The sequence below is a fragment of the Cheilinus undulatus genome, linkage group 19, assembly GCF_018320785.1.
Source record: "Cheilinus undulatus linkage group 19, ASM1832078v1, whole genome shotgun sequence".
NCBI lineage: Eukaryota > Metazoa > Chordata > Actinopteri > Labriformes > Labridae > Cheilinus > Cheilinus undulatus.
Genome location: NC_054883.1, coordinates 36,591,846 through 36,612,808, shown reverse-complemented (window position 1 = coordinate 36,612,808; position 20,963 = coordinate 36,591,846). Strand labels below are relative to the sequence as shown.

The 20,963-nt window shown below is 38.4% G+C and overlaps 1 protein-coding gene across 1 annotated transcript in view; it reads right to left on the bottom strand.

Annotated features, from left to right (window-relative positions):
• Positions 1-20,963, bottom strand: part of LOC121526967 (cadherin-12-like) — a 129,272-nt gene that overhangs the window by 37,528 nt on the left and 70,781 nt on the right. Inside the window, exons 6-7 of the mRNA XM_041813576.1 lie at positions 12,641-12,894; positions 1,104-1,240 (exon numbers count right to left, since the gene is read on the bottom strand). Coding sequence (XP_041669510.1) covers positions 1,104-1,240; positions 12,641-12,894 — 391 coding nt within the window. The remainder of the gene's footprint in view (positions 1-1,103; positions 1,241-12,640; positions 12,895-20,963) is intronic.

Here is a 20,963-nt window from a genome sequence, read left to right as displayed (position 1 = left end):
CTGGCTCCATGCCATGTCATATAGATGCAGTAATTAGTGCAAAAGGAGCTCTGAGTGCATAAATGAGCATAATTTTTTCAGAAGATCAACATTTCTGTACTATAAATCCTTTTTTTATGACTGTTGTTTTTTGATCGTCTAATATTTTGAGCTAGAGGAAGTTTTACTCCTTGAATAAATCACAGCAAAAAAAAAAAGATTTCTGTCAAAATATTCTACGTTTTTTTAGATGCACCTGGCAAGAGGAAATAAACCAATCTGTAGGATTTTTTTCCAACATCCTTCCGCCCCATTTCCTGTTTCATATATGATCATTTGAACATCTATAACTGTTATAAAAATGCCAACTTCCTCTTACCTCCTCCTCCATCAACCATATATCCTTTCACTCCCATATCCTGCACTTCCTCGTCACAAAACAGCCACACAAAAACCCACTCACACATATTGAAAGCAGAATTAGCATGTCAGAGCCATGACCTTGAGGGGAAGTGAGTAATATCAGTTTCCAAGGCGACAATGACTCAAGTTTTAACAGCCCATATTTCACAGTCTGTCCTAATGAATATACAGCGTGGGTAATTTTGATTGAGCACCCGCCTGCCTCTGGGATAATGACTTTGACGGTTCTTAGCAGATTTGATGACTTGATGACGATGGATTTGCTTATTTATCCGGAAATTTGCTTCACTTGCTTCATAAAAACATAATTAGCTCGGAGACATGTCTTAAAGCCACATCTCCTTGCAACATGCTGTGATGTGGCTGCATCTGCGTGCAGTAAAAACTCAGGAGGGCTCACATTTTATTGGTGTGAGTAAAAGTTGACTCTCGCTGGGAAGGCTGCCTTCCTGATGCCAATGTCATCAAACGTGTTAAAAAAGACACTTAAAAATGAAAACAGAGCTGGAGGAGACAGCGTCCTAAAGATACATCCCTCCAGGGGAGCCATCATGGTTTATAGCCTCCAATAAACCTTTCCAGAAAAAATGGGATTGAGTATTGACTTGAGTTAAAGCGTGTTAAATCCTTCACACAGATTATTGCGAGGGAAGGACAGCGCCACCTGCGTGAATCAACATCGATCTTGGAGTCATACTCACTAAGTTTGGTCGCCACGATGGAGATGTTGTGCTGGGCGATGCTCTCCCTGTCAAGGAGTTCGTTTGTTGAAATCGTCCCCTCTACTGGATCAATGTCAAAGTAGCTGTCCATGTCACTCTTCCAGTCGATGGAATACCTGAAAGAAAATGTTTGTTTAATGGCACTCATTTCCAGCAAAAACTACAGAATTAAACCACACTGATCCCCCTATGGGCTCATGTATATGAGTTAGGTGTAATATAACGTCGATGCAGCCTTCATTACTCATTCTGAATGGTCATTTCCAGCAAATGTGCTGAGGATCGCACATACATTCCAATCCAGTAATGGGGCACATGTACTTCGGCCATGCTGAGCAGACGCTTTTCTTTCGAACATAAATGAATTTTAGGCACTGCTGAAACCGTATCAATCTCTCACGGCCAGCCAACTACAAGAGGCATAAAATGTTGTCTCAGAACAGAGGGTACGGCGTCCTCTCTGAGATCTTTGGTCTTGGCCGGTCGCTCTGAATGCAAACTATGAAACACAAAAGAGATCTGAAAGTGAACCGCATGCCACTGACAGCGCCATTCATCATGCCATGCTTTTTGATCTTTAAAGGCTATTTTTCATTAATAATTTTGTGGAGTTCCCACTGGAGAAAATATGCTGCTGTCTTTTATTCTCCTTCACAAAGAGGTCAGAGGTTGGGGGAGGTTTGCTGCCTTGCTCACAAGCACTTCCAAAGGACAGATGCTTGATTTCTCTGGGGCGTCAGACACATAAAGGACAACCTCTCTCGACCACAATGCTGTTTCTGTTTATTTGATCCTAACAGGCGGTTTCCCATTAATATTTAACATTTGTGTTATTGAGCCTCAAACTGGACTTGACTCACTCATTAAGAGGAAAAAGACCTAAACCCCTGAGTCTTATACTGTAATTAGAATGATAACAGAACCACTTCACAGGAATTCCTCCTTTTTTGCAAGCATCAAATTTTCCCTTTTAATTTTGATTCGTCAACGTCCGCCCTTTAACTCTGTGTTGCACGCAGCCTTGAAGAGAACATGATCGTGTCAAAAAAGTTTAGTGTGAGTCTCTTTGATAAATATTACAGCAAAAACTCCCATCAAGAGTTCAAAAGATCAATGCTTGGCAATTTTCCCTCAGGGTGAAATGCTTTTTGGGGGGGGGGGGGGGGGTGGTAGCAAAGTCAAGCTGCTGCTGAAGCATATGTTTCACTGTCAAAGCCTGCTTCATAGTAGAATATTACAGATTTAATCAAAGTGCATGAGATTTACTTGACAACAAGCCCACCCTGCAAGCAAACTGTAATGGGAGAGATGTCTCAGGAACTTCTTTTCTTATGAATTTCAGCAGGATAGAAAAGTTTCACTTGTAATTGGATCAATCTGCAGTTATCTTGGAGGAGAAAAGAGCTCATCATCATGTGAAAGAAGAATCACAGATCTAAAGAGTCTCCTTAAGCTCAGCTCACTACTGAGAGGAGTAGATATGAAAATTAATTATGGCGTTATCTCTTACTTTGAACCGAGTTTAATTCAGTCCAGAGACACAATACATGTGGTAATACAAGTTTAAGCACATGTTTATATTCCATGGCCATCAATCTTTGGACAGCAGCAGTGATTCTTTCAAAGATCATGACCATCATGGCTCTTCAGTGCATTGTGATTCGTGGAATAACCATTTCAGACCAAGGCTGAAAGTTCAGTTTTGAAAAGTCATTCAAACTTTGAGAAGGTCTTTAGAATCGACCAACAATGCAGTATTCATGATGCCCTTTACGTGTTTCCTGCAGCTACAGATAACTCAGCACTATACTGCTAAATAGCAGAATCAGTTAAGTCTAAAGCCTAAAAGCATAATTCCCTATGCATGATGGGTCATCGGGTCTATTGTTTTGAAGTGCAAGGCCGCTCTCTGAAGGCACACAAGTGAACAATGTCAGCCGTGGTATTGATGAATATTTAAAATGCCAGAGACAAAGTGGAGATCCACAGAACAGAAGGCATTAGCTTTTTGTTGAACAAACCTCTGCTTCTTTCATTGTTTTCTTCTCTTGGAATGAAATATTCATAATAAAACAACCTCTGTGCATACAACAGGTATCGTAGAGGTGCATCCTCCAGGAACCATTACTACCAAAGCAAAGTGGTCGAGCAAAAATAACTTCTAGAAAAGATTTTGACAAAATGGCTCTCATGCATTTTTAAGAATACACTTCTTTTGTCTTTGTCAATGATGGGCTATTGTTATCCACCACTCATGCTGCAGCAAAGTGTAGTATGTGAGTGCACTTGAAGTATGTGTGTAGAGAGATTGAGAAATAAAAGGAATGAGCTGCCAAGAGTATAAATCAGAAGTTAAGTCAAGCATGTCAGTACTTTATGACAGAGAAGAGATGTTTGAATGATAATCATAAAGGACAGATCGGCAGGCTGCAGCAGGGGTTCCCTAAATTTGCAGCCTGTGACCCCCAGAATAACGGTGCCAGAGAATGAGGACGCCTGCTGATCCTGGAGATGACTACAGCATAGTGTTGTTCACAGCCGTGCTGTCACTAACAGGCTTTTCCCTGCTGTAAGACCAACACAAAAGAACAAACAGCTTAAAAACAATAGTATTTTATATATTCATTTATTGCAAGAAAGGCTAGAAGCAATTCACAGGTGATATCTGGGATTATTTCAGAAAAGCAGGGGATTCTTAAATCAGTGCTATCGTGTGCAAATGTAGATTATTAGCATTTTCTTACAAATTTAGGCATAAATCTCATTTAATGGTAATGTCCTCATTCTAAGCCAATGAATGTATGTATTTTTAAAATAATGGCTAACATATCCCATCTAAAATCATCATACAGTTTTCTTTCCTTGAGGACAACTCCTTGGTGTTTTGCAACCCCCAGCCCAACCCTGACTTTGGAAACCACTGGTCTACAGTAGATCCCAACCGATATGGGATTTTTGGGGCCGATGCCGATGCCGATACTGGGGGCTAAAAAAAGCAGATATCCGATAAATCGGCCGATATCAGATAAATTGGCCGATAACCAATATATCGGAAATGGAAACATATGAAATAAGAACACTGATATACACAGGATATATACTGTACATGAACACAAATTCCTATATTTATATTATCTTTGTTTATTTCACAAAGATGTAACTTAGACGTCATTAAAACGCTGTGTAATAGTCTTATATTACATAATGGTGGACATGTAAATTAACAGTTGCATTTATCATTGTTTATTCTCTACTCCTCTAAGCAGTAGAGACACAACTGGTCGACTACAACTCCCACAATGCTTTGCATGTCAATAAATATGGCTGTCTACTGAAGAAAGTCAAAGAACATGATAAAAAATGGATTAAAAATGGATAAAAAGATGCTCATTATTGGATGTAACGCTGTGGATTTAATCTCCAAAGACCCCGAAAAGTCACCAAAGCTCTGGGCTTGCTACAACAGCGTCCTTTAGAGCTACGGAGACATCGATGGTAGCAAATAAACGGCAAAATGGTCAGCTGTCAGGGGAAAAAAAGAGTACGTTTCTATGACTTATGGTTCAAAAGTTATCAATGTTTTTTATAAACTGTGTCACGTATTGTTCTATAGGACAATACTGTCCTCAGAGATTCCGGAAAGTCAGCCAAGTTCCAGGCTCACTAGGAAATGTTGAGCTACGAATGCTTGGAAGACATGATAAGAAAGGCACAACAGAGAGCTTTCACAATCAGTGCCAAGTGAGCTCTAAGGGTTAATATATTGGCTACATATTGGCCGATGTTGATTAATCTGTAATACTCTATCAGCCCGATTAATGTTTTTGTTGTTCTGCATCACTAAATAGAGGAAAGAAAAAAAAGAATGAGCTAACTAGTTTTGCTCATATTGCTAATGTGACGTCGTTTGCTTTGTTTTTGGGCGTTATCATTTTTATCTCACTCATTTTGATTAAGAAAAACATACATAAAACTAAAATAAAAGGATTTTTGTAAACCATTATAAAAAAAATGACACTTGAATGTTTTCATGATGTGCATAAAATCTCTGCAGCTGCAAAAAAAATTGGTTTATTAAACTGGTGTTTTGACACATTTCAAGTTAAAGAAATATTGCAACTTCTGCAATTTGAAAATTGCAGCATGCCGTATTGTGATTTAATCCAATTTCTGATGAATTTCCCAGCCTTTGTTAAAAAGAAGAGATTCGTAATGATCAAATTTAGGATGCAGCATGTCTTTGCTGACCTCCATTGGACCCTTAATGGTGCTTGGCCCCAGGAAGCTTTCCTTTTCTCCTCCCTTATGTGCAGCCAGTCATAAGAGACATGTCTACCCATAACAAGAAACTTCTGCACTATCTGTGGTTATGGAATATCATGAACATCAAATGTTCCCTTTCTGTCCTGTCTTCAGCATCATTGAGTCTTTAACAAGCTAAATTACTAAATATTCAGCTCCCCTAAGTCTTGGTTACAGCTTTGTAGTGCGATAATAAAGCTGAGACATACAAAAGCACTGCAGAGATATACTTACTGATAAGTGGACATAAAACCAGGAAAAACTTGTTATAGCAACTAAAGCCTTTCACAGAAGAAGATAGAAATAATTGAGTGCATGATTATACGGGCAGGATTCAGTCAAGGGGTCATGAAAACAGGACATATGGGGGTGGTTTTATAAAAGGCATAAAGTGGAATAACTTACAAAAAAGTGTTTCCAAGTGCACACAACACAAAGTGAATCACCCTCTTTTACTGAAACCTGGATAATTCTTTTATGAGGTGAAAGAACAGTTCAGGTGAATTAAACCTCCCCCTTTATCTCTTATGGGCATCATCAAATTATCATCTGAATGATGAAATTTGATATTATTGCACGAAATACCAGCCATTCATTATTGAAGTTAGTTTCCTTTAATAAAAATAAAGACAATTACAAGACAAGCTTATGCATGAAAATGCACCACAATATAAGAAATAAAGCTTTGAACCTCAACACCCCTGCATCATAAGCAGCTGTGCTTTAAACCCTGTAAACAAACTCAGATGCTTTTATGTTACACTGACTTTAATTTCTATCAGGCGCATGTATTTTTAAACATGCTTTAATGTGAGAATGTCCTATCTTCAGTACAACAATAATATGAATTTCTGAGGTTGCTTGCTTGTAAAAAGTCTTAGATTTACCAAGACTGCATGGCAATTACAGATGTGTGAAGCGCACACAGTAAGAAAGGAACCACCTCATTTTCAGCTGGAAAAAAACCTGTTAATGTGCTTTAAAATGCCTAATAATGTTCGGATAATTTTGCATGCCAATAACAAGTTTTTCATGAGGATTTTAATGAAAAGAGTTCCCAAAATTCAATAGTTTTAGGTTTTTGGGGGCAGAAAAAACATAACCTAGCAATGCAGGCTTCCACTGAAGGATTAAAAGAAGGTTTTCTTGAATATCATAACTTATTAAAAGATGTACACTGTAAATACATATTGTATGAACAGGAGAGATATGATAAACATTTCATCACTTATATGTAGAGACTGAAAAAGGGTCTATTGTTGCTGAATGTCCTGAATGCATGAACACAGTTGTTAACATTAGACACACAGAATGAAGTAAAGCTGCCAGGAGGGTTTCAATCAATCACGAGATTTCTTCCCCTACTCCACCCCTTCACCTCCTCATGATATGTATGAACGGTTCCTTCTTCAAATGACTGAAAGGATTTCATGTTACAGCATGAGTCAGAAAACTGGCTATATTCATACACACATTGTTACACTGTCCATACTGAGACCAGCTTAAGTTGACTCTTAGCAATGTCAACACACAGAGAGGTCCGGTGTGCCATTTTGACTAGTGTTGGATTAACTGGCGACAGTCCAGCCAGAAATTTCAGGGGAGCATCTTTTGAGGACTCTTGTTTACCTTCCAAATAATGTTAAATATACAATAACGCTGCTTTTTTATACATGCAATAATGCTGCTTAGTTCCTTACTAAAAGATTCATTAATACCTGCAGAGACATTTAAAGAGGGGGTATTATACTTTTCTGGTTTTTAAAACATAAAGTCACAATGTTGGGTGTCCATACTTCAATTTTCAAACCGCAAGATAAACGTATGCAGCAGTAATCTTGGAATGAGCGTGTAAACTGATGAAAAAGGTTCGTTGAAAATCTCTCTGAGATTCTCCCAAGACGAGATTTCGATGGAGCAAACTGATGAGGTCATCGCAATAGGATCTCCTGATTGGTTCATGGTTCGTCTGTGCTCCCGGCAAAGCGGAACAGACCGCTCCCACAAGGCCTTTTAGCCATTTAGCCATTTAGCAACACAGTAATTAAACACTTACCAAACAGCTATGTCCTGCTCTATCCTTCGCTGCTGCTGGTTTTCTTCCCCCTCTCTCTCTAAACTATCAGGGTCAGACTCCGGGTCTAACATGTAAGGATGTATATCAAAATTTGCCATATTTTACTCAGTCGGACCGGTTCGTTCAAAGTTTTCAACTACTAGCATAACAACATTGGCCATATTGGAGGGGACGGGCACAAAACATTGAGTCCTGCCGCCTACCAGCCTCCGGAAAATCAGCCAATCAGAGGTAAGCAGGTCCATGGAGCGGGGGGTGTTAAAGAGCCAGCAGCAAAAACTAAGCATTTCAGACGGAGGTTAAAATAAGGGTTTTTCAGGAAACATGAGGACTTTTTTGAGCTGTAAACCATGTAAAGCTACTACATGAGTATCAGAGAGATGGTGTACAGCCTTGAAAAAAGGTGTAATACCCCCACTTTAAGTAACAAGGGAAGCGTTTTTAGAATAAGTTTAAAGCCATAAAGAGACATGGAAAGAAAGGATAGGTGGCTGCAGATCATATGCACAGCACAGAAAATGGGTGCAAAGTAGCAAGAAGTGGCAACAATTAGTTATGTGGAAAAATCAAGGGGGGAAACTCTAAAAATGATCTAAACAAAGCAACAAAAGTGAGAAATAGGAGGAAATAAATGGCAGAAATGGGTTAAAAGTGGCAAAAAGTGACAAAACTGAGCCAAAAGCAGTAGTAATTGGGCAAAACTGGGCCACAAGTTCCATATTGAATGTTTTTGTATCAGTGATGTGTTCAAACAATCAAAAAACCCAAGAGACTCAAATGCAGTATTAATAAGCTGCAACAGTGTTGTTTTTTGACTCATGAAAATCCCAGCTTTGGGTCCTGATGAAGCCAGGTTTTGATCTCCATCCTTAATGGAGGACACAAGACTGTATTGTCATTAAACTGAAGTTCAACACATCAGTGCAAGGAAATGACAAGCTTTCTTGTCATGGCAGCTGCCAGAAGACACACTCGGTTATGACAAAAACAAAAAAAATCCTTGGCTTTAAAATTTGTTGGAAATATTTCAGATGATGTAAATGTTTCACAAAATAATATACCTTAAGTGCAGTCATTTTGTGGTTAGTTGAGACATTTCAGTGCTAAAATTCCACATAATGTAGCTTTAACCAACTAATTACCACCCATAGAAAAGTGAATATTAGCAACATTAATATCTTAAATTCTATCACAGGAGTTGACCGACCTTAAAATGTAAGTTCATTACAGCGTCATCAGTTTTTATCAGTCTAAGGTCATTTCATGTATGCACTCTAATAATAAGGGTGCAGACACCTCTCTCATTTCCACAGTGCAGATAGCAGCTTCTGATATGCAAATCCAGGGCCACTAATAACGTTATAATATTGTCTCCTCTGCACAACGTCACCAACACGTCCGAGCCTGCCAAGAGATGACGCCAGCAGGATTTTACATGACAATGTCAAATGTTCTACATAGATTGATTAGTCCTCAAACTGATGAGTAAAACTGACAATACTCTCCAGATTAAAGCCATGATGACATTGATGAATGTAGACTGGAGACATTGATGAATGGATTAGGGTTCTAAAACCTTCAATCAGTGGCTGTGCTATCACGGTACTTCTCCCTTCAGCTCTTTTATCCTTGCAGGATATTTGGTTCAATAGAAAATCCTCTCAAGATGAAGATGGGGGTTCAGATTCAGGCCTTCTTCATTTACTATAGGTATTTATTTCAGGGCGAGGCAGACTTAATTCGGATAATATCAAAAGGATGTGAAGTTCAAAGTAAAACAAAGACAGAAAAATCCAATACAAATATAACAGTTTAATTAAAAAATATTGAGAAAAGGAAGAAATTATATTCTGTCAGACAGAGGACTTGACTCTAAAGAAACCTTTTAAAGGTACAATATGCAGAATTTTTGCAGTATTCATATGGCTACTGAAAAGGGCTTTGAGGCCAATTATACTATTTTGAAAATGCTTTACAAAGTAGCCTCCAGTCAATCCAGTAAGAAGAGAAAGAGCTGGCACTAAGGCAGGTCTCAAGCCCTTCTGACAAACAACTTTGAGTGCTGGCATGCAGCCATAAAAAAAACAACCAACCAAACAAAAAAGAAATCAACTCCTGTCCAGTATTGATCCATGAATCGGGAACTATTCTGAGCAAAACTGTTGGATTTTTAATTTTTTTTTCATTAGGAATTTGTGTTAAATTCAGCCTGCCACACACATAAGATTATTCTGATTTTTCTAATGTTAGAGACCTCACACATGGCAACAAGTAATCATTGACTTTTGAGTTATGTTCATATGGTTGAGAGATGAGACCATACCAAGACTGGGAGGGAACAGAATCTGTTAGTGTGTGGTGCTCTGACTTACTCCTCTCATTCTACACTACACACAAAAAGATTTTCTCCACTACCAGTCCTTTCCTGGTCTCATCCCTCAAAAAGCCAAATCTCTGCGTGGCCAAATGTGACTTTAGAGTTTCGACGCTACTATGATTAGCTGATAGCTACATGCTAAGTCACTGCGATTACCATTTCGGTCCAGATCCCTCCCTTGTCCGTTTGTCTTTGGTCAGTACACGTTGCCAAACACTTGTTTCGTTGCCACAAATCAATCATCTTTGATGTCCAACCAATCTATCTTCCCCATTTACCAGCTCTGTCTACAGCACTTCCATTTACTTTCATTGCCATGGCTTTGTTTTTGATTTTCTTCCTCCTTCAGTCAGCCTGGTTCCTGATTGACTACTCCTCAATAATGATAGAACTCTGCTCGTGGCTGCTCGGCTGTCCACGGTGCTCACCGCACACAATAAGATTTCTGGTCGTAAATAATGAACATGTTTAGTATTTAAGATCTTGGGTTTGAGCATCCTTGAAGATGGAAAATTTCAGTTGTAACACATCACACACTACAGGATAATCTGGCAAAAACCATCCAATAATAAATAGGGACTTAGCTGATTTTGGTCAGAAGAGAGGATTCAGCCCCACAATTGGCATGATTTTTGTGTAGTGTGGGGCCAGCTTAAAACTGGACTAAATGTTTATGGGTTTTCATTGACTAAAACTATAAAGGTTATAAAATAAAATGCAACTAAACTAGGGATCAGTTTAATCTAGAAACCTAAACTACATTTAAAGCAGCTTCTAAATTAACATAGGAACTGCAGTAATTACACCTCCACAGTTGGTTTAATTTTTGTAACCATGGAAGTCGTCTCTTGATAATCAAGCATTGTTTTCAAAAGAAAATGGATAGAGAAAGGAAATCTGAGCGACAAAATGAGCTTGATAACACGGATTCCCATTGTAGCACCCTAACAGCATACAAGCACGAAGAAGAGAGATACACCTTAATACTTTTTCCTCTGTGTTGCTCGCATTGAGATGGGCAAGGAGCAAGGAAAAAAACACAGATGACAAGGCACTAGGGCTGAACGATTTGCAGAAATAATCTAACTGCGATTTTTTTTCCCCCCCAGTATTGTGATTGTGATTTCAATATGCAATTATTATTAGGCTCCTCATGTGTTTTTCAAAAAATTGGAGCAATAAATTATTCTATATCATATTCATAACCTAAAATCAGTCAAGAACAGTCATCATACATTAAACCATTTTATTACAAAATGTATCTACAGTTTAACTTGGCAGAGAAGACTCTGCTCAAAAGATGCTCCCTGTTAGCCAAGCAACATGCTTTGACTTTCCATCACTAGAAACCATCATATGAATAGCTACATATGACAATTTATATTAAAAACAATTAAATTATTTCAGAGGTAGTTAATCCATATTAGCATGTATCTGAATATAAGGGTGAAACAAGCTTTAAGCTATAAAGGAGGAGGCTGAGGTGGGGGAGGTGAGGCTTTGCCAGTAGCAGCGTGGTGCATCTGCGTTAATGCAAGCTGGGATTAGTGAGAAGTACATCATATTTAAATGGACCGCTGTGTTGAGAGAAAAAACTGTGACTGGCTGTGGGAGCTGGGAGGCAATAATTGGTAACAGCTGATCGTGGCTGGGGGTATGAACTAACGCTAAGATTCATCAATATTAGACAAAATAAACTGGGGCAGAGAAATGAAAAATATATATAACTGCAATTATTTTTGCTGATATTGCAAATTTGTTATCAATTGCTTTGTTGTGGAGGATTATCATTTTTATGTCACTTGTTTTGACTAAGAAAAACATACATATACAGGAAAAGGAGGATTTTGTAAACCATCTTAAAAATGGCATTAGAATGTTTGCATAATGTGCATAAAATCAGGACATTTTCTTGAATTTATTTTACGTTCCTTACTCACAAAGCTTGTCTACTTGTTTTACAAAGTAAAGATAGTAGGCAGCAGCATCCATAGCGTAGAAAATGCTAGCTACGCTCTGACTTGTTCCAGTACTGACGCAGGACTACTCAGCTCAAAACTCTCAAAGGTTCATCAGTAGAGAGTGCCATGCTTCCACTTGTCTGTTTTTAAAATAAATGGGCTGATTGACATATTTGTATGAGTTGAAAACTGAAATTTACAGATCAGAATTAAATATTTAAGGATTTCATGCTGTTAGGACATGCCCTGTTTTTGTTTTTTTGCATGGATAAATTTCACATTATGAGGGAGAAAAGCTGTTAAAAGTGGCCTTTCTAGATTTTACTACATTCAATTACAGAATGCTTTGCAAGATGTGCAGAGCTGATCGTGTCACTACTCAGTATCCTTTGTCATTGCTTTGCATGAGGGCCCCTTGATGATGGAATTTTGTATAGTGCATTCACATATGGAATTGTTAATCATATCTTGTCTATTCAAACTGTAATTATTTACAGTGCATCTCCTTTAATAAGTTATGGTTTTCATTAAAACTTGATGTATATAGTTTAAATCATTCAAGAAGAGCCTGCATTTCTTAGTCATGATTTTCTGTGAAAAGCTTATGATAGCCATGACATTATGCTTACATACTGTGTGGTTAATATTAGTAAGAATGCTGGCAAAGTGTTGATTTTAGTTTGGATTACTAAAACAGTTGCCCTCTTTTTCTACACACAGGCATATTTCAAGTGGAACACAATGTTCTGAAACCAAACTTGTAAGCGTTTATTTTCTGGACAGAGGACTTTAACTTTACCTGACTGGACTGTTGCTGGCATCTAAATCCTGGGCAGTCACGGCTCCAATGATGGTGCCCACGGGTGTGTCTTCATACACATCCATCACATAGGAGGGCTTATTGAACACCGGGGGCTCATCCACATCCAAAACGTTAATCTTCACCGTGGCTGTGTCTTTGAAGGCCCCAAAGCTTTGGAATCGAGGATCCAGGTGAGCATTGGAGGCATCTACCTTAAAGGTGTACGCCTTCTTGGTTTCAAAGTCCAGCGGCTGTATGGTGAAACACAGAAAAGAGACAAAAAATAAAGATTGTTTTATTGCTTCAGTTTATTTTCAAATCATAATCATGCCACAGAATGTGCCAGAACTCCTGCTGCAGTGTACTTTCTCTGTAGTGTTGATCCTGAGTGAGATAAGAGCACTTGAAGGATGAAATAGCTGAGCGTGAGCATCAGCGACAAGTTTGCCCTCAGTTCATTTTTGTTATTCTAACATTTTCAAGGATGAGTGACTGCTAATGGTTGTCATCGTCAGCTGAGGCAAATTTCTGTTTATGAAATGCTCGTGCTGCCACTCAAAACTGAAACATTGCAATAACATTGTTTGGTGCAGCTTGAAAGGCAGAATAAAAGGAGTAAATAGACTGCCTTAGATATGATATCAGGCAGGGTGAAGAAAAACATCCACATTTTACGATAAATTCAGACAAGACAACGGGTAAGGCAATAATATCATTTTAGTTAATCTTCTGTAATAAAAAGAGATGCACCAGTGTAAAAATCAGGCCTAATACTGATGTTTAACGTCCTAAGACTCTGCATCCACATATGAGGGCATAACTTTTTTGGCTTTCCTACATTAAAGCAGTTATTTTTGGTATTAGAACTGATGTCATAATTGTTAAAAATGTCCATTCAAGTTTGAGGTACTTGCTTGAAATGCATGGATAATTTGCTGTTTGGATATTTTAGGGAATTTGCTAAAAAGTTATCGAAGTATTTTATGGAAATTAAGAGAATATGTTTGTATATTTTGGAGGATTTCATGGCTTTAAATGTATTTTATTTTTTAATGCATTTTCATGGGAATATGGGGAAATCATTACCAAATTCTGGGGGAATTGGATTGAGAATGTGGGGTTCAGGATTGCCCTTTGAATTTTTCCAGGATTTTTCTTAAAAAAATACATTTTTTTTTTCCATTTGCCAAGAAAATTAAGTGGGAATTTACTTTAATATTTGGGGAGTTTGCTTGACATTTTTTGAGGAATTTGGATGGAATTTTTTAAAGGAATTTTTATTGGAATTTTCAGGCTTTATGAGGAACTTTGCTGAAAGATTTGAGGACTATCTAAGGAAATATTTGGGTTCTTTTCACGAGATACTTTAAAAATATGTTTAAGAATTTTCAGACTTTTTGTTAAATTATGGAACTTTTGGGGTTTTGGAAAGGAAAATTTCTAAGAAATTCCTGTTCAATGACAACCATGACATTTTAGTTTATCAGACCGTATTTATCCCAAAAAAGTGAGAGAAAATAAAAATGCATTCCAAACAAAGGCTCAGGTCTCATGTGGTTAAAACCATTTTTTCCACCTTCTCATTGTTTTATTAATTTTATTGGTCTTTGACTCCCAATTGTCAACATCTTTTCTCCTGTTAATCAAGAACATTATGAGCGTTTCCTCCACAGATCCAATTCAGCCTGATAAAACCTCTTTTTGAGGACCTCGCATTAACTTAATACTACCCCACAGATAAAAATCTACTACTGGCATCTGCCAATGTGCTAATGCCTGTCAGCATGGCCCATATCACTGATAACAGTGTTTAGCTAATGCAGGGCAGCCTGTGAGTGGGAAAAGGGGAAAGCTGGGCCCATGAAGGTTTTTGTCCATCAAGGATGTAAGCAATGCTAACAAAGTTTTACTGCAAAACCTAACCAATGACAGGCCCCAGAAGTATTGAAGGTGGGCCATAAGATCATTTACAATAACTAAAAATACTTGATTAAAAATCATTATTTTAAGACTAAAATAAGTTAAGACTCAAGTAATCTTTCTTTTTTTTATTTTCTGATGTACACAGCCAGTGTCATGGTTTAACTGGTGTTAGATTAACTGGTGTTTAAAACTCTATGATCCCACTTGCTTCCTGGTTTAAAGAACTTATCAGTGTCTGCAGACGTTAAGGCTACTTGAAAAGAGTTTCCTGGGCCACAAAGAACATTTGCAGGGATAAATATCAGAAAAGAAATTTTAAAAGACTTTACAGATGCCTGATAAAAACAAATTAACGACAGTGGCTCTTTATTATACTTTTTGAACCCACGAACACTTTCTGGGTAATGTTAATGTATCTGAAAGAAAAGCATTTGCATAGAAATTTCCTAATTATGAAATAAAAGTATGAGGAATAAAAGGTGAGACTCATATTATGGTTGTAAAAGACTTAACAGGCCCCAGAAGATTGTCAAGTCTTAAACTAGGCCACAGCATGCTGCATACTGTAGCAGACAGTTTATAGTGTACAGAAGTCATGAGTTCTTTTCTTAATAACAAAGCTGGTCTTCTCACAATAACTAGTACATTTATATTAGGATCTCAATTGTTGACTTATTTACCTCTTTTTCGAGATAACAAAGCTGGTGTTTCAATAATCTTAAGCACATTCATATTCTATTATTGAGATTTTAAAGTATCTAACTCCTTCTCTTGGGTTAACAGAGCTGGTTTTCCGATGATAATAAGTAAATTGATATTGTTTTGCTTAAGGCTTTGACTTATTTATCTCCTTTTCTCAGTGCGACAAAGCTGACTCCCATGGTAATTACAAAAATTCTCAAGATCTCTGGAAAATTATCAAAATTTAAACTTTATAATGGTGTTTTCTTCTTAATTTAAATGATTACTAAAAAAGGATGTCTCAATATGTCAAAAAAACTGAGTCCCAGTCAAACAATGTTTTTTTATACATTGCTATTACTTTCTGCTTAAATTTACTCCTGATTCAAAACCAGTAGTTCTTTCTCTATTAGAAAGCTACCAATCATGAAAGTGTGCACTTAATGAACAACAGCAGAATAAATACACAAAAATCTAATTTTGGGTTGCAATTTCTCAGGAAGAAGGTGGAAGTGGGTCCTGATTAGAAACCATTGGTCTAGGACTTTGTTGTCCTTGCATGCAGTCTCCATTTACAAACACCATATGACCATAAACCGGTCATTCTGAAGAGCTCAGTGACTTCGAGTGTGGTACTGTGATGGATGCAACCTTTGCAATAAGACGGTCTGGGTATTTCATCCCTGCTGGATATTCCACTGTCACCTGTAAGTGATATTATTAGACAGTGGAAGTGTTTAGGAACATCAGCAACTTAGCCACAAAGCAGAAGACCTCATAAAATCCAGGGAGGAGAACAGGACTGCTAAGGTGTATGTTGTGTAAAAGTCGCCAATGCTCTGCTGACTCCATAGCTGAAGAGTTCTGAACTTCCACTGGTGTTAATGTAAGCACAAAAACTGGGTGACGTGAACTTCATGAATTGGTTTCCCTGGCTGAGCAGCTGCATGCAAGCCTCACAACACCAAGTCCAATGCCAAGCGTGGTGTAAAGCACACCGACACTGGACTGTGGAGCAGGGGAAACATGCTCTGAGGAGTGATAAATCACGCTTCTCTGTTTGGCAGTCAGTCTGGGCAAAAGTTGGGCTAGGCCCCTTATCTCAAGTGAAGGTCAATCTTTATGCTTCAGCAAACCATGATATTTTGAAAAATGCTATGCTTCCAACTTTGTGTCAACAATTTAGGGAAGTCCATTTTCTATTCCAACATGACTGTGTCCCAGTGCACAAAGCAAGGACCACAAGGACCTGACCTCAACCCCATGGAGCATGAAGGGATGAACTGGAATGGAGATTGAGAGCCAGGCCTTCTAGTCCAACATAAATGCCTGACCTCATAAATGCTCTACAGCTGCGCTTTTCAATTAGTTTGGAATGGGGGCCACGTCCTGAAGAAGCATCCATAAGAGGGGCCTGAGAGACATTGCATGATGCTGTGAAGAAGGACTCACCCCCATCCTAATTTTTGGGGAAAAAAGTCATTGCCCCCTAAACTTAATAACAGGTTGTTCCACCTTTGGTGGCAGCATCCGCAAGCATTTGTGATAAATGTCAATGAGTCTTTCACATCACTGCAGAGGAATTTTGGCCCACTCTTCTGTGCAGAATTGTTTTAATCCAGCCAGACTGGAGGGTTTCCCAGCATGCTTTGGCTACTGGTTGTGTGCTCTTGCACTGCAAAAGAGTGACAAAAACACAGAGGCTTTCTGGGTACACACTTAAAAAAATTGTAATAGTGCGTTAATTTGAGACAACATTATTTTGTGTCCCATTTTTACCAAAAACTCGCTCAATTACGGGTAATTATAGCCATTGCAACCAGCAACTCCTGCATTAAAGGAGCAATGCTCAGAACTAGAATAGAGACAGAGGTTCAGGAAATATCTGAGTTACTGTAAGACCTCAGTAAAAAAATATAGTATATAGAACTGGCCACTTTTTAAATCAATATAGATTTTTATGGGCGGAAATTCTTCATACTGGATCTTTAAAGGGCCACTAAAAATGACCTTGGGGGCCTGATCTTGCCCCAGGACATCCAATTGAATAGTCTGGCTCTACAGACTGAGTGAGCACAGATTTCCACAGAAACACTCCAAAGGCTTCAAAGACGAATGCAGGCTGTTATAGCTGCAGAAGTGGGGCCAACTCCATATTAAAGTACAGGTATTTGAATACAACAATCCCTGTTTGTGTAATGGTTAGGTGGCTGAATACTTTTGTCCATATATAGAGATGTACATCTTGTATCACCATTCTGTCAGAAAATGCCAAGATGTGATTTTTGGTCCATCCAAGCCCTTATATCAAACATGCTGAAAAGGCAGTCAATAGTGCAGTGGTAGTTCTTCCATCAGAGGCACACAGTCGGTCCTGACCAGGTTAATATCTCCTCCCCTGAGTGAGCAGAAGTCAAGCTGCTCTTAAGGGGTTCAGCAGAAACACGCATTTTTCCCATCAACAGCTCTGGAGTTCATATGTTCTACCTCCTCAAGCCTCTGACACCTCAGCTCAGGGTCAATTAGTGAGAAAGCGAGGGGAGGAATCTGCATCCTCGCCGTGTCTGAGTCTGAGGTGTAAACATCCGACAGCGGTGACACCCGTGCTCGTACTTCTGCCTGTCTCCTGCCCTCTCATGTGTGACCGCCCATACTTGGCGAGCTTGCAGTTGTTCACGCTCTGCTAACCCTGCAGTCACATGAGAGACATTCCTTTCTGTGTATTTCAAATTGACTAACATGTTACCACTATGGCAGCAATGCTATCTTCCTGCCTCAGGACTTGGGCTTCTCTGGCGCGCAGCTCCAAGAGACACCAAGTGAAAACAGCTGGTAATAGCACTGCATAATGTGCTTATGTAAAGAGACAGTGAATACGAGTGGGTGGTGAGCTGTTGGAAGTAGAGAATGATTTTTTGTGATATAAGATAAATAGAACCAGTCATCTGTCCACATTAAATGCACATGAATTAGCGTTCTAATCAGAGTCCAACCACCAGAAATGACCAGAGGCCGTGTGAGTGTGATCGCAGATGTGTTACAAGCCCTCTGCCTCCCCTCCATCTCCATGGTTTCACAGTCTTGCAGCTACAGCAGGTGTCCGTAAAAAGATAAAAAAAGAGAGAGGCATGTGAAGGCAAGCCAATCTGAAAGCAATCATTGACCATCAACCACCATGATTGGTTTGATTACAGTGCGCCAGATGCAACTGGCCGGGCACAGCTATAAGATCCTTCAACAGGAAATACACTCTGTCCCTTTCAATCTCTTCAAGAAGTGACAACACTGAGGGAAGACTGGGCTCCCTGAAGCAACAGTCCCTTAAGAAAAAAAACTACACTCACTGCAGGTGTCATTCAAATGCTGATCCCTATAATCAAACGAAAAGATTCCCTGCCAAGTTACACTTACAAAGTGGGCTGAATTTACAGCAGTCATTATTTCAGTTTGCAGAGCTTCCTGCTGGTTTCTATGAATTGCTTGAAATCAGCTACAAAAGGAACTGGGTGTACTTTGCTTCTCAAACAGCAAGCTTGAGACTCAGATTAAATGCATAAAAAATGTAATCAAAACATTCGCAATATGTGAAGTTTATGTAAACAAAACCAGTTGGAGAAATATGTGGCAAAATACTTGCAAATAACTGAATAGTTTTTAAGAGGGCAATTTGTAAATCTTATAGTGCCTGAACCATAACATGTAAACGAGTATGCATTCATCAGCTGAAATCTGTGCACAGGTGGAGGAGGAAGAAGGAAAGTGATGCTGGGAAGGTGGACAGCAGGAGGTGTACACCAGGCCTCATTAGCCAGAGTCTCACTGGGGACAAGCAGGAGCACCACTTTCCATCTCGACATGCTGCGTCACCACAATTAGGCTAGAGCCTCAAACTCTCACCCTTTATAACTGTCTAATTTTCATGTAATCCACAGCTAGCCCAAGACAGGGACTTTTGGAGCTTGATGGGGATGTGCTCTCGTCACACACGGGCTTTTAACTTCTGACATAAATCAGAAAGCACAGCTGGTATCCTCGAGTTCAATTTGACAAATTACTTAGCGCAGATAATTTCTAAATTTAAAACAGTTGAGTGTGAGGAATTTCACTTTGATGCACTGGGATTCAGCAATGTCAGAAGAGACTGGTTTAATAACACTTCAACATTTGGGCTTTTCACAAAGCTATCTTGTTTTTAGCCTTGTCCCTCTGGCTCAAAAGAGCAGTTAGACACTCAAAAGCACTGCCATGGACAGAAAGTAAGAATTTAAAAACTCTAAATGACTATGTATTAAACTGTTCAATCTAGAAAGCTTAATGAACTGATAGCATGAGAGATGGTGAAAGCTCGCATTTATGTGCAGAAACTTTGTTCTCTTAACAATTTTACTTTGCTGATCGTCTTAAACTTGAATATTCAAACTGTGGATGTTTACATACACTTAGAACACTTTGTGTACAATCTGACTAAAAACCACACTTAGGAAATGCATTATCTAGGTCTGTTCAAATGACATTGAAAAATTTTAATTTAGCATGATTTCATTTGGATCTACCTATTGTTATATGATATGATATGATAAGGTATGAAAGTAGGTTTGACTTTCCTATCCATAAAAAAACAAATACAATTCAATATGACACAATATGATAGGATAAAAGGCTGAACAATTCGCAAAATAATCTAATTGCAATTTTTTCCCCAAATATTGTGATTGCAATTTAATATGCAGTTATTCTTGGGTTAATTTTATGTATTTTTCAACAAATTCAAGCAATAAATAATTCAATACATAAGACCATGTGTATTGAAAACAATGAAATTATTTCCAAAGCAAAGCAATCCATAGTAGCATGAATCTGAATATGAAGGTGCCACAAGCTTTAAGCTATAAAGGAGGCAGCTGGGGTGGGGGAGGTGAGGCTGGATACCTGCTGATCCCAGCTGGGGTATGACTTTCGTGAAGTGACGTGAGGCTTCATCAGTTTTAGAAAGAATGAGCGAACTACTTTTGCTCATATTGCAAATGTGATCTCATTTGCTTTGTTTAAGGACATTAGCATTTCTATCTCACTCATTTTGATTAAGCAAAACAAACATAAACCACAAAAAGGAGGATTTTTGTAAACCATTAAAAAAAATGTGACACTTGAATGTTTGCATAATGTGCATAAAATCTCTGCTGCTGCTGCAAAAAATGATTTATTAAACTGGTATTTTGACACATTTCAAGTTAAAGAAATATTGCAGCTTCTGAGATTTGAAAATAGCAGGCCATATTACAGTTTAATCTATTTTGCGTTTAATTGCCCAGCCCTTATAGGATACATTACCCTGATGCATTACCATACAAAATGATCTTATGTTAAAATGTAACTAATGGGCTAACTTAGAGCAAGCAGTGCTAATGTGAAGCTAATTGCTGTTGATGTTTACATCTTAAATGTAGGCATATATTGTGCAATTGACTGCATGCGTGTAAAGGAAAGCTCATAATTTGGATCAGATTTGTTTAGACAACTTATATACAAACTGATAAACATTATTCTGTATTACTGTCAGGCTCGGTTTCTACTGTCTTGCTCTTGAGTCAGGTTCAGAAATAAAAATGTGTCCACAGTACCACAGTGTTTCTGTTTCTATATGTTTTATTACTGGTAAATGCAGGTTATTGTACAATCGAAAGCAAATGTTCGGTAGTTGTTCTAAATGATTGAA